The 12,297-nt window shown below is 36.9% G+C and overlaps 1 protein-coding gene across 5 annotated transcripts in view; it reads right to left on the bottom strand.

Annotated features, from left to right (window-relative positions):
* The window catches only part of ern2 (endoplasmic reticulum to nucleus signaling 2), a 31,859-nt gene that overhangs the window by 12,183 nt on the left and 7,379 nt on the right, over positions 1 to 12,297 (bottom strand). For 4 of the 5 annotated variants that reach the window (XR_004339301.1, XM_032563021.1, XM_032563017.1 and 1 more), the window contains 7 exons: positions 10,766 to 10,844; positions 10,459 to 10,609; positions 9,993 to 10,135; positions 2,356 to 2,544; positions 739 to 892; positions 462 to 566; positions 228 to 318 (listed from right to left, as the gene is read on the bottom strand). Coding sequence is in view for 4 of the 5 variants with exons in the window: in XM_032563021.1 (XP_032418912.1) it covers positions 228 to 318; positions 462 to 566; positions 739 to 892; positions 2,356 to 2,544; positions 9,993 to 10,135; positions 10,459 to 10,609; positions 10,766 to 10,844 (912 nt within the window). In the remaining variant the exon portion in view is untranslated. The remainder of the gene's footprint in view (positions 1 to 227; positions 319 to 461; positions 567 to 738; positions 893 to 2,355; positions 2,545 to 9,992; positions 10,136 to 10,458; positions 10,610 to 10,765; positions 10,845 to 12,297) is intronic. The other variant, XM_032563018.1, reaches the window with a different exon arrangement.

Here is a 12,297-nt window from a genome sequence, read left to right as displayed (position 1 = left end):
GAATACCATGCCATACTTTTCAGATTTCACAAGGCTCTACTTTGTGCTGGTCTAGCACATAAAATCCCACTTAAATATATTGAAGATTATAGCTCTAATCTGACAAATGAGAGAAGATCAAGAAATATGAATATATTTACAAGTCGTCCTATATTCTCTAGTAATAGTAAGCACTTAAAGTTCAAAGATTTGTTCAATAACCAGAAAGGATTCTTGATGTATTTTACCTGAAGACAAAGGTCCCAGCTGTTCCATGTCCAAGTACATCACTTGGTGTAAAGGAGATTTTTCCTACCAGCACTTCATTATCAATTTCTGCTGAAAGAGGTCCAGAAGAAAAAAATGACTGGATATTCAAATAACAATAATTTATCACTCATTAAAGCATTGATTCCCCTTAAAAGAGGTTTTATTTATGTATGTTATAATGAAGAAAACAATGAGACTGTTTCATGCCTCACCAGTTGAAGGTTTTTGATCAACCGAGTCATTTTTATCTGACTCTGATGTTCTTCTGTTGTGATGCTGAATATTAGATGAATTATCATTTGATGCAGCCAGAAAATCTAACAGAGAAGATCAAAAATATCAAAATAAGATTAATTTAGGAAAACAAAAATTACTCCAAAATACTGTTCACTCATTTTGTTACAGAATTGAGCTGGCTCTTATTTTTAAAATAAAAGAAAAAAACATCACTAGTAAAGACAAGCACAGAAAACCTTGAAAGTGCCTTACCACTTGTGATGGTTGGCTCAGTGGACATACCCCTATCTGCGGAAACCAAAGTGACTAGTTGAAGATTTGTCTGCATGCTGGTCTGCATTTCCTGAAGGCGAGACTGTAAGACCTCCTCCAGCTGCCTTTGAGCTTTCAGCTGTTGGGCTTTACGCTGCAGAACAGCCATGGAAACCGTTCACGTCAGAGCAGAATTCAAACCCAGACACCAACATGTACCTCTGTACAGCAATTTATATATTTTAGCTGCAGAGAATGATTCTGAAATGTTCAAAGAGTTACTGCACTGTTTGTGTTAAGTTTCATGGTTAACTGCTGACGAAGTGTACAGGAGACCAGGTACTGACGCACATAAAGCAGAGGGCTTGGAGACGCATGCTGGGCTGTACCTCGTTTTGAGGATTGTTTGTTTTTTGGCTCACTGTTCTGTGCCGTAGGATTAGGTGTTTACAATGAACAATGGAAAGAAGCTTTGCTGGTGTTGAGAAGATTGCATATTGTAATCCTGTTTATGCTCATCCATTGTGGGTATGAGGAACTTGGCAAAAGATGTGATCAAAACCCTCAGCACTAGAGAGGAAAATGCACTTGCTATTCCAAAGCACGCCATGGATGCAGTGTTGGACTGGCTTTTATATTTTATATGCCATGCATTCAGGCTCTACTTGGAAATAATATATTGAGCCAGTTGGAGGGTCTTTTCTTGTGTTTAAATGTCTATGTACTCAGTAAGAGCAAACATAAAAATCTCTCCCCCAGAATTGTAAGAAAAAAATGGATTTGATTGTACTTTTTCAGTTTTTCCTTTACACAAAATCTGGACAAAATTTTTTTCTTGTATGGTGTGCAACAAATACTAGGTGGGCGAGAGCCTGGTTACTAAACTAATATATGATGCAGTGAGAGGGCCCTATGACTCCTGTCCAGCAGTTCTACATCTGAGTTTCTTGTGAAATATCAATTCTCCTGGCCAAAGGAAACACTGTTTTTGTCTTTTGGGGTAAAAAAAAAAAAAATAGAGAAAAAAACCATGTCTGTTCTTGCAGAATATGCACAGGCCTTCATGTTCATACCTGCACTGAATCTTAGTAACCAAGATGCTAAATAAAAGCAAAAACAGCCGAAACACTGAGTGCCTTTAAATCTAGACTAAAACCCAACAAGATGTTTTTGAATCATTATAAATGAAACATTATAATCAACATTCTGATGTTTAACAATGGCACTTGACAATTATGTTCTATAACTTTGTATTTTATTTTATTATTATTGACGTAAAGCACTCTGAACTGCCTTATTGCTGAAAAGTACTATAAAAATAAACTGGCTTGATTGATGAAAGCCCAAATACAATAGTGGAATCGATAATGAGTGTACTTAAACTTCTGAGTGGAACTGCAATTTTAAATGATCCTCTTAAAGCAGGACTCAGTTAATCAAGTTATGTTAGATTAAAAACCCTAGATATACAAAAGCAAGCAGAATATTTCGTCTCTTATGGAAAAACACAGAAAACTGTTCTCTTTGCATTAATTTCTCACCAGAGTAGCATGTAACCAACAAACATGCATCTTTCAAGACTTGTAAACAAATGCAGACCTTCACAGATGAACTCACAAGAGGAAAAGTGACCACAAAGGAGAGCCATCCTCCAACCAGAATGGTCAGAACTACCAGCATCAGACGGTCCTGGGTCAGGTAGATGGGCAACATAGTGGCAGGTCTCTGGGTCTGCCCAGTGGTCTCCTCACTGACCCCTTCCTTCTTGGTGTTATGGTCACTGTGGCTGCCAGAGACAGCTTGAAACTAAAACACAAAGACAACAGATACATGATGAGAATAGATTTGAATCTTTTTTTAAAGTAATAGGACTTCTCCAAAGCACATATGCAGATAAAACCAGATTTTTACATACACCAAATAAAAGACACAAAAATATTTTTTTCCTCACTGTCTGAAGTTAAATCTGACCAAACCTTTCTTGTTTTAATTTAGTTAGAATTACCTAAATTATTTCTTTTCTTTTTTTTTAGAAATTTCTTTGTAACTTTTCTCAAATTCAAAAGTTTGGATACCTTTGGTCAGTAACTGATCAAGTCAGTCAAACTGTCTGACTTCGGTCAAATCTTTTAATCTCTAAAAGATGTTCTCACTAAGGTAACTCTAACTAATGCATGCTAACGCCGCTGCTGCTCTCCAGCCAGGTGAGCAGTTTCTAGATATATCTGTCTGGTTTTTACTATATTTAAGGTTGCCTACATACAGTCATGGAAGACATTTGAAACACAAAGTCTGCTGTATTTTTACTGCTCAAACACAACATGCACATTTTCTGAAGATACTCAATTGCACATTCCTTGGGATCGGAGTGCGCTGTTTATAACTGTCAATATTGTAAAGCGTGTAGCATTCATTTGTTTTTGTAATATTTCAACTTTGAATGAATCTACGTGCTTCAATTGTTTCTCATTTTGCTGTTGCACCAGAGTTTCCCCCATTGTGAGATAATAAAACATGTTATATGATATTCTATTATTGTAAAACGGACGGATGTCAGTTCTCTAATTAAACGGTTATGAACTATTAATTGTACAGGACATAAAAATGATCAATAAACCTGAAGAAAACAAGTGGTATTTTATCCATGGCTGTATGTCTGCATAGGTCTAAAACTTGCAAGTAATTATGTTTTGTCTTTAATTTACACAACTATTCCAGTTTTTTATAATTGTTTATGTCTGGATAGTAAAAAAAAGTGTTTAAAGTAAAATGTGTGTTTTAAATAATTCCTTCTGTGTATGTAACTTTGATGTGGAAAAATTATAATTATAACTAGCCTGCTAGTTAGGCTACACCTAACAAATTATAAATTTTGACGTTTGCAGTCTAAAGAGGATATCCCACCCAATTCAAGAAAGAATGGGTCTATGTGGTTCCAGAACACAATCTCCTCCTCAGGGTGAATTGTTTGACTTTATGATAATGAAATATTGAAAAGAAAAGCAGGGGAAACGAAGAAAGAATAAAAATGCTGAACATAAATCTTTTGTGGATAAATTACAGGCCTTAATATGTTTTAAAAAATTTTGTTTGTTTTTTTGTGTATTTAAAAAACAAAATGATTTTATTCCTTAAAAGGATCAATCAATCAATTTTATTTATAAGAGACCTTTTCTTACTATAAGCAGCTCAAAGAGCTGTACAAACAATTAGCCCTCAGGTTTCACTGATGATCATGCAAAAGGTTAAAATAAGATTCATAAATACATACGTATAGGCCTGTCGCGATAAACGATAAATCGATTAATCGTACGATAAATTAAAACTATCGACGTCATTTCAATTATCGGCATTATCGTCTCTCCCGACCTTTTTCTCTTTCTGTTGATGACACCGAATGAAAAAAGGCTCAACTCCGATGCTCTCCACTGATCCTCCCTTCCTCATTTCCTTAGTGTAAAGCCCAGCGCACACTACACGATCTTAGAGCTGTCGGCCGATTGTCGGCCCATTTTCAAAACCTGACAGACCACACATGAGCCGACAGAAATCCTAGATATAACGGTTCGATCGGGTTCGTTCCTGCCGTGTGGTGTCCAACAATGGGCACAAAATAATGGCTACAAGTCCAGTGAACTAATTTTAAAACCAGGCATTAATCAATGCTTTACTACAATCTACCTGCAATGCATGTGGCTAGTGTCAGCGTAAAGTCCTGACTGAATGAAAATCATTAGAACATATTTACGTCACGTTAACGAAGAACAGCTGAAAAGTTACCGGGTTTATCAACTGCGGTAGCAATTTCGCTCCAACTCCTCCCCTTGTCATTTCTATATTCTTTGCATGTTGAATAAACATTAATGTTGTTTCCACGTCGGCTGGACTTCGGGTTGCGCCGTGTCAGCTGTTTGGGATTCCCCGACGTAATTTCCCCTCAGAAAACACGGAGGAGAATCCACTCTTTCTGATTGGCTACCTGTCACTTTCAACAGGCTGCGTTAAGATCCCAGTCGGGGGAAAACCCCTGATTTAGATCGGAGCGGCAACGAGGATCTACCGTAACACACCACACAATCTTAGAAAGACCAAAGGTCTAAGATTGTTGTATGGGGAAAAATAGGAGCAAAAAATCATGTAGTGTGAACTATTGCATCAGGTAGTCGATGTGCCCATCTTCTCTATTTAAATCTAATTATTACTGAAGGGCAACATAGTATACAGACTTCATAATCTGCACTCTTTGGGTTGAATGCAGTATTTATTTCCACTTTGGCTTTATGTTGTTTAGTTTTTATCAAGTACATTTTTTGTTAATGGAGACTGAGAATCCATTTTGTTTTTGGTTGTTTTGTTTATTTAGTTTATCAGCTCCAGTGTTAAATATTCTTTTGAAAATAAAGTGTATCTATCTTTGACAGGAAATCGCATGCATTATTACGTCATTTCCATTAAATCAGTGTAAAAAGGTCTTCAGACAATATTATCGTTTATCGCAATAATTTTTTGAGACAATTAATCGCTCAGCAAAATTTGCTATCATGACAGGCCTACATACGTATAGAAAAAACAAGGAAAACAACATTCCTTAATCGATTTCTACTTGCTTCTTCTCTTTCCCTCTGTCTGAGCCTCACTGCAGTGCATCTGACCCCTGACCTCAACTCCTCAAACCTGTCCTCCCATGGACCAGATGCTGTCCCTCCTACAAAACCAGCCGATGAAAGTGACAGAGAAGATCCAGAGAATCAAGAAGATAAAGACGACCACCATCACCTCCAGGGGACAACTGCCGGTCTCCTGTTGGACATTCAGACTGAAAACTGTGTGCGACTGAGCTGACCTCCGCAGGTCTGCTGTCCAGTATCAGCGTAGAGAAAGAAAAATTAAACAAAGCTTCGGGGCTGTGAGAGAAGAAGACTCTGAACTGTTGGACGATTGTTTCATCTGTGAACAACATGGACATTGACTGAGGGACGATCTGGACAACCAAAGATCCAATGCCAGAACCAGTTGGACTGACAGGAATCAGAGGAGAGAGATGGGAGAGGATTTTGCTGCAGCGACGCCGCAAGAGGAGGGGGAGAGGAGTGAAAAGAGACATTTAAGATAAGCTATACACACACACACAGCCACTGTAACGAAGACTGCCTGCTACTAACCCTGTTCACATTTAGAAATTCTTTAGCGAGAAAAGAATGACTTAAAGAAGAATGACTGTTAACTCTGAGTCCTGAACAGAAGGACCAATACTAAAGATCCTTTAAGGGTCCATGAGCCATAGATATAGACACTGTGAAGAGAAGCTGCAATCACTTTAGTTCTGCAATAAACTAACAAATTATGCCATTAACAAGTAAAACAGGTAGAGAACATTCTAAGGAAAAATGGTTTTGAAATAAAAGTTTTAAAATAAATAAATAATTAAAAAGCTGAACCATTGTAGACACAGACAGTAAATATAAAGTTCTCAATGGGAATTATTAAGTGTCCTACATAAAATACCGGTGTCCCTTGACTCTAAACATTTTTAAAGATTTTTTTCCCTCTCCCTTTTTGAAAATCTACGCTGAGTTACATAAATAATACAAAATAAACAAAATATTTTTTTTAGTGTTAAGAATTAAATATCATTAATACTGCAGTGCAGATTACATTTTGGGTATACCATATAATATTTGGTTGCATTTCAATTGAACAGAAGAAAATTCCTATAAAATACAGCTGTGATAAAGTTGAACTTAGAGAGGTTAAAAGACCTCTGTAAGGTCTTTTCAGAATGAACTACTAGTTCTAATAATTTTTTTTTAATTAATGAAGCGCTTCAGCAGAAATATGATCAATTGGTTGCTGTAATCCTAAATTATATTGAAATCTCTTTTGTATGTGTACACATAGCTTAAAAAAGGATCCTGTTCAATAGTGTAGAATTAGTGTTTCCGCCCATTAACATATGTTGTTAAAAGACAATTGAGGAAATTTTGAAGCTTCAGTAAATTTGATAATTACTATTTAACCATGCTATTGACCATGCTATTGCTCTAACCTTGTTTGCTTTTTGCATAAAACACCTATGTAAAACACCTATCTTTGGCTCTATGTTCAAACATTTTCCTGCTAAAACATCTGCGCTAGTAGCACTAACTGAAGCGTGAAAACTAGTTGTTTGTGTGCTATTATTCTCACTGATTCCAAGTTGTTTGTGCTTTTGAAGTTCTGTGAAAGCCAAGACATTTTGCTCAGGATTGGTGGTGAGACCATTCCTTACTCCTTTTAGGTTTTAGACCTTTTTTTGGATGTTGTTTTGTCAGCCACTGCCATCTCTGTGTGAAAGTGAGGCCTACACCTCTCAACTCACGTGAAACAACCCATTGAATTCAAGCATATGGTTCTGATACTTATGATGACTTTGTTGCCACTGGCAATGAAAGAGCCGATGCACCTTCGGCAGTAACCTGCCCCTTCTTTCACACTTGCTGACGTTGAGATGGTACAATCCTTTAAAACATTCTCCACCTAACACCCCTTTTAACCATTAAATATTGGATTTTGCTCAACTCTCACCAACTAAAGTTTAAAAAATAATAATAATAATAATAAAAATTTTGAAAATGAAAAAAGTAATAAAAGATTCCTTTGTTGTCTTATTGCTAAAACCTGTCCACTATGCTTTGTCAAGCCTCACAGACAGTGAAAACCTTCCTGCCATTTCCTGCCAAAGTGCTGCTGCAGCCATCAGACCAGGTGACGGGTCGTGATGAAGGATTTTCAGAGGAAGGACTGGAACTCCAAACGCTGGCAGAGGCCGTTCCAGAGGCTATTCCAGGTGTAACTCGTTACCAGCACACCTGCTAAAGTCCAGGAAGGAACAACCTGAATCCACACCAACCACTGTGAAGGACTACCTGTTTGTAATATCCATCTAGATCACAACTCTAAATCTGAAACAATAACAGAGTGAGTAGCAAAACTTCATTCTACCAAGTATCAAGTACTTCAATTTCTGACACCAAAGAGGACAACGTCCAGAGCAACAGCTAGTTTAAAAGTTTCTGAAGGGTTCTCCACTCAAAGAACTATTGCTGGTCCACTGGCGAGTGGTCGAAGCAGAGAGTGAAGATTTGTACCAACACTTTTCTGACAGGAGGCAATAAATCCTCCTGAGCAGATACACTCTCAGTGTCCCTGCTTTCTACAACACTTTACCTACTTTCCAGATGGGAAATCTGCGCTTTCTTGTTGGGTTTTGAACGGACACCTTCACTGCACTAATGTAATCTTTTCTTTTTTTTATTTGATTTTTTTTTTTTGAGGGGTTTCCTAGAAACACATGAAATTTAGTAAATTAATTATGATGATTCTTAGTTGTTTCACTTCAAAAGAGTTAAGAATTTAGACATTCATTCTTCTAGGCATAACTTAAAATAACTCAAATGTGTGTAAAATTAAAATTTAGCTGATAAGTTTAAAAGTTTAGCCTTAGTTAATTATAAGTAAAGCACCGGAAATACACAAATTTATGTTCTCTGTTACCACATTAAGGCATGTAATGCATGTTGAGATTTTTACTAAAGTAGCATAAACATCTGATTTGAAAAGAACCCTGAGTAAACTCCATAAAGGTTAAAACTCAATTTTCTAACTTTTAATGCTGAACTACAACTTGAAGAAATTAAATGACCAATGAAAGCTTTATGAATTTATGCATTGTTGTATAATTGTAACTAGGATGACTTTCCTAATACCATGCTTTACTTAAAATAGAAATGTTTATGTTTCACAAAAACAAATGCCTATCCTTTCTGCATGTTCTAAATATGCATTTTATATTTTGATTTTATTTTTCATTTGATCTTGAAATGTGTTACGTTTTTTTTCCATTTTAGGTTTTCTTCCTTTTTAAATTTAGTTGGAGTAGGGTATTTCATTGTTAAGAATTGTTGTTGTGACATTGGTTTTAAATTGAAAAATGCAGTTCAGTACAAATTGTTTTTCTAGCTACTTAGAGGGGGTGTTTTCTATTAAGCTTGAATTTTTGTTCGACACTGACTTGTTTTTTTTCTACTACTTGCTTTGATTATTTCTTGTTTTTTTCTTAACTTTTGGTTTTAGCTTTTGTATTAATTTTTTTTTATTATTATTATTATTGTTCTTGATTTTTTTTTCATGTCTTCAATCATTGGTGTGATATATACCACAATTTTCCTGGACAGACATATACAGAACCGTCTCCTTAGCAAGGAGGGGTCGCAGGATAACTTTTCCTACCTAACACAGTCATACTGTATTGTTACAAGGTTGAATAAGTGAATGCCGGTAGGTTTTTCGTATCTTGCGTATATATGGTTTTTTTTGTTGTTTTTTTGTTACATCTTCCAGGATAGTGTTATGTTATATCTTTTGACTCAGGAGGAAAATGATGATTAATATTAAATATTACATATTTACTTATAATCAAAAGGGGGAAAATGATGTGGAAAAATTATAATTAGGTTACACCTGCTAGTTGTATTGCTATATGTTTATTCTAAGTTCCTGTATGTTCCCACCAAGTTAAAACTATTTGTGTTATATGCACAAGGTTGGACGTTGCTTTTCACAGCTGCATGGGAACCAATCTGTTTCCCATGCTTTGGATCCCTTATTCCTTTGTATAAAACTCATGTGTTGTCTCTGCCTGGCAGAGCTTTTCATCCAGACCTGCTTCATTACTGATTGTCCTACAAGCTCTCTGTATTGTACACAATATATGAATAAACCTGATTGAGTGATTTCACCTGAACAGTGCTTGGAAATATTTTTTTTCTATGACAAACTTTCACATTAGTAACTCTGTGTCATTTATCTACTATAAGCTATAACATCTGATTACTTTTCCCAGGAAACAGAAGAAGACGAACATAGCGTTCACAATGGTGAACGATGAGAGGAACCGTCAGAATAGCAACTGGATCTCCTTCAGAAGAAGCAGCTATTAGCACTGAGATGGCAGAGCTTCATGGAGAAGAACTGAGGCAAACAATACCCCCACCGCCAGGATGTGTTACCCTGCTACAGAGCCGAAACGCATTCACTCTGAAGTAGAGCCGAGCCGGGCTGCTTAAGTAGAGCCAGTGGAAAAGAGGCATAGTTAAAACAAAAAAAGCTTGGTCTGTTTTAACTTCTGACAGCGAGGAAAAAATGTGTTTGTGTATTTTTATTTAGTGTGTGTAAATAGGCGGTTTCAGATGTAGCTGTACTGTGTGTGGACTTACATAGTGCTGGTGGTAGAAGGAAGCAGAGGAGAAGGGAGAGGCAGAGGTTTGAGGTGGGATGACTGGCTCACCAGAATGCTGCAGATTGGCAGGAAAATCCCTCAGCATGGTGGTGTGGGCTAATGGAGGAACCTCATGGTGGCCTGTAGTGTTAAAGATCATACAGTCGTGTGCAAAAGTCTTGAGTGATCTGTTATTTTTAATCTAAAGATTCAGGCTTAAGCAGTAAAGGCATTAAAAAGGTTTTAAATACAAAATAATTCACTTTCATCAACATAGTAAGCTTAATGGGAATGTATTTATTTATTATATTCTTGTATCTTTTATGGATGTCTCCAGATGTACAATTTTAATGTTGTGTGGATGCGAATTAATGTGTGAGCAACAGATATCCTTAATTTCCCTTTGGGATTAATAAAGTTTAACCTAACCTAACCTAATGTGAAGATTGATAAGCTGCCCTTACCTATTAGCAGCCAGTGGTTTTTCTGGCTGTTTGTGCTCCCTGGTGGATATTGGACATTAGTGGAAGGAGTGATCTCACATTCCCCTCTCTGACTGACCGTGACCTCCGCGGTCAGTGGACCCTCGATCCGAGCCAGCGTCAGTCCCCGAGGCTGCCATGGTAACAGAAAGCATAAAATAATCGCCCTATCTCTAGCCTTATCAGTTGCTCACCGTCTCGTACCTGATCTGATCTGCTCTTTAATCGTAATATAGTGTTAGTAGGGACTTTTGTTAGCAGAAAGTGTAGCATTATGTGCTGCACTCACCACTAATGACACTCCACGATGGACGAGTGAAGCTGAAGCATAAAGGTGGGAGTCAAGTTTTCCAACATAGAGAGTGGGTCTGGAGAAAAGAAAAAAACATTTTCACTTGTCCTCAATTCCATTCCATCTGAGTGCCTAAACTGCATTCTGTGCCTTCTTTACTTTTCCTTAAACAACAAGTTGAAAATCAGACCAGACACAAAATGCCTGTAAAGTATTCATATACCTGTACTTTTTAAACCCAATGACCACAAGCCTAATTATATTTCATTGGGAGTTCATATAATTGTGACATGTAGAGATTAAGATCCATGATTTTCAATAATGGTTTACAAATGAAAACCAGAATATTGGCACATTTGCACTCAATCATTGTTCAGAGCAACTAGTATCTTGAAAAACAAGGAAAACAGCAAACAGCCCGGGAATATACTGTAATTCTGGACAGATTTAAAGCAGGTTTATGTTATAAAATAACACAACACTTTTGGTCGGAGAGCTCTAGGCGGTCCACCGGCGGTCCACTGTGTTTTTGTATTTAAAGATGTTAAGTAGACAGGATACGTAAAAATATTACTGAATAGTTTATGTTACAGGAAAACATCGCCAGTGAAATGCTATCTAAACATAAATGTAATATTTGAGAACATTATTGAGAATATCAATCCTGCTGAATTTGATTTAATGGTTTCATCACACAAAAATTCAAATTCTAAATCGTTTAACATTTAAATGTAAGATTTTAAGGAGCTGGCAAGTTTACTTTGTAAAAATTCAAAGAACAATATTCATAGTTAGATTGTTTTGTTACCACAGCTACAATCTGATGCTCTGGGTTTAATCTTTGGGTTTGAGCTCTGTTTGTTCAAAAATACAAATTAGTAAACTGCAATTATAACTTATTGCTTTTTAGGTTGACCAATTAAACTACTCCCCATCTCCCAGATTTCACTAAATCTAACACAGAAGCTGTTAGAGGTGCTGATGTTTGTAGCAGCAAGTCAAATTCTGTTCCAAGGCCTCATACAGCCTTTGACTGGCCCAGTGGATGAGTTAAACCCACTTCCCTGCACACAGAGATGCGCAACTAATGGGAAATTTAATTTAATGCTGGTAATGTGGCTTTAGTAGCTCTTCTATTTCGTGTCTGTTGAGTTTTAATAACTCAATTCTGCTCAGGCGTGGCCACGCGCAAATCTCTGCACAGCTGCGCGCCTTAATTCTGGCTGACTAAGTGGGCAAAGCAATTGGTATGGTTTGAAGCATCGTGTAACCGGAAAAATAATACTAAAAATAATAATAAAATAATATAAAACCAGTGTGAGGCGTGACTACGAGGCGAGCGCGAAAGCTCCTCACTGGGATTAACCTGCATGATGAGGTTAGCGCTGGTTCGTTAACTACTAACGCACCGGCCAAACGAGATCATAAAGTTTACAGGGAAAACAGAGCCAGGCGCTGGGCAGCGTGTTGAGATGTAAATGCCGCACATAATTCTCTATTCACAAAGATAAATCATTATTACCACTCTC

The sequence above is a fragment of the Xiphophorus hellerii genome, chromosome 5 (assembly GCF_003331165.1).
Source record: "Xiphophorus hellerii strain 12219 chromosome 5, Xiphophorus_hellerii-4.1, whole genome shotgun sequence".
Classification (NCBI taxonomy): Eukaryota; Metazoa; Chordata; class Actinopteri; order Cyprinodontiformes; family Poeciliidae; genus Xiphophorus; species Xiphophorus hellerii.
Note: the sequence above shows the minus strand (reverse complement) of the source record. Positions and strands in the feature narration are given on the sequence as shown.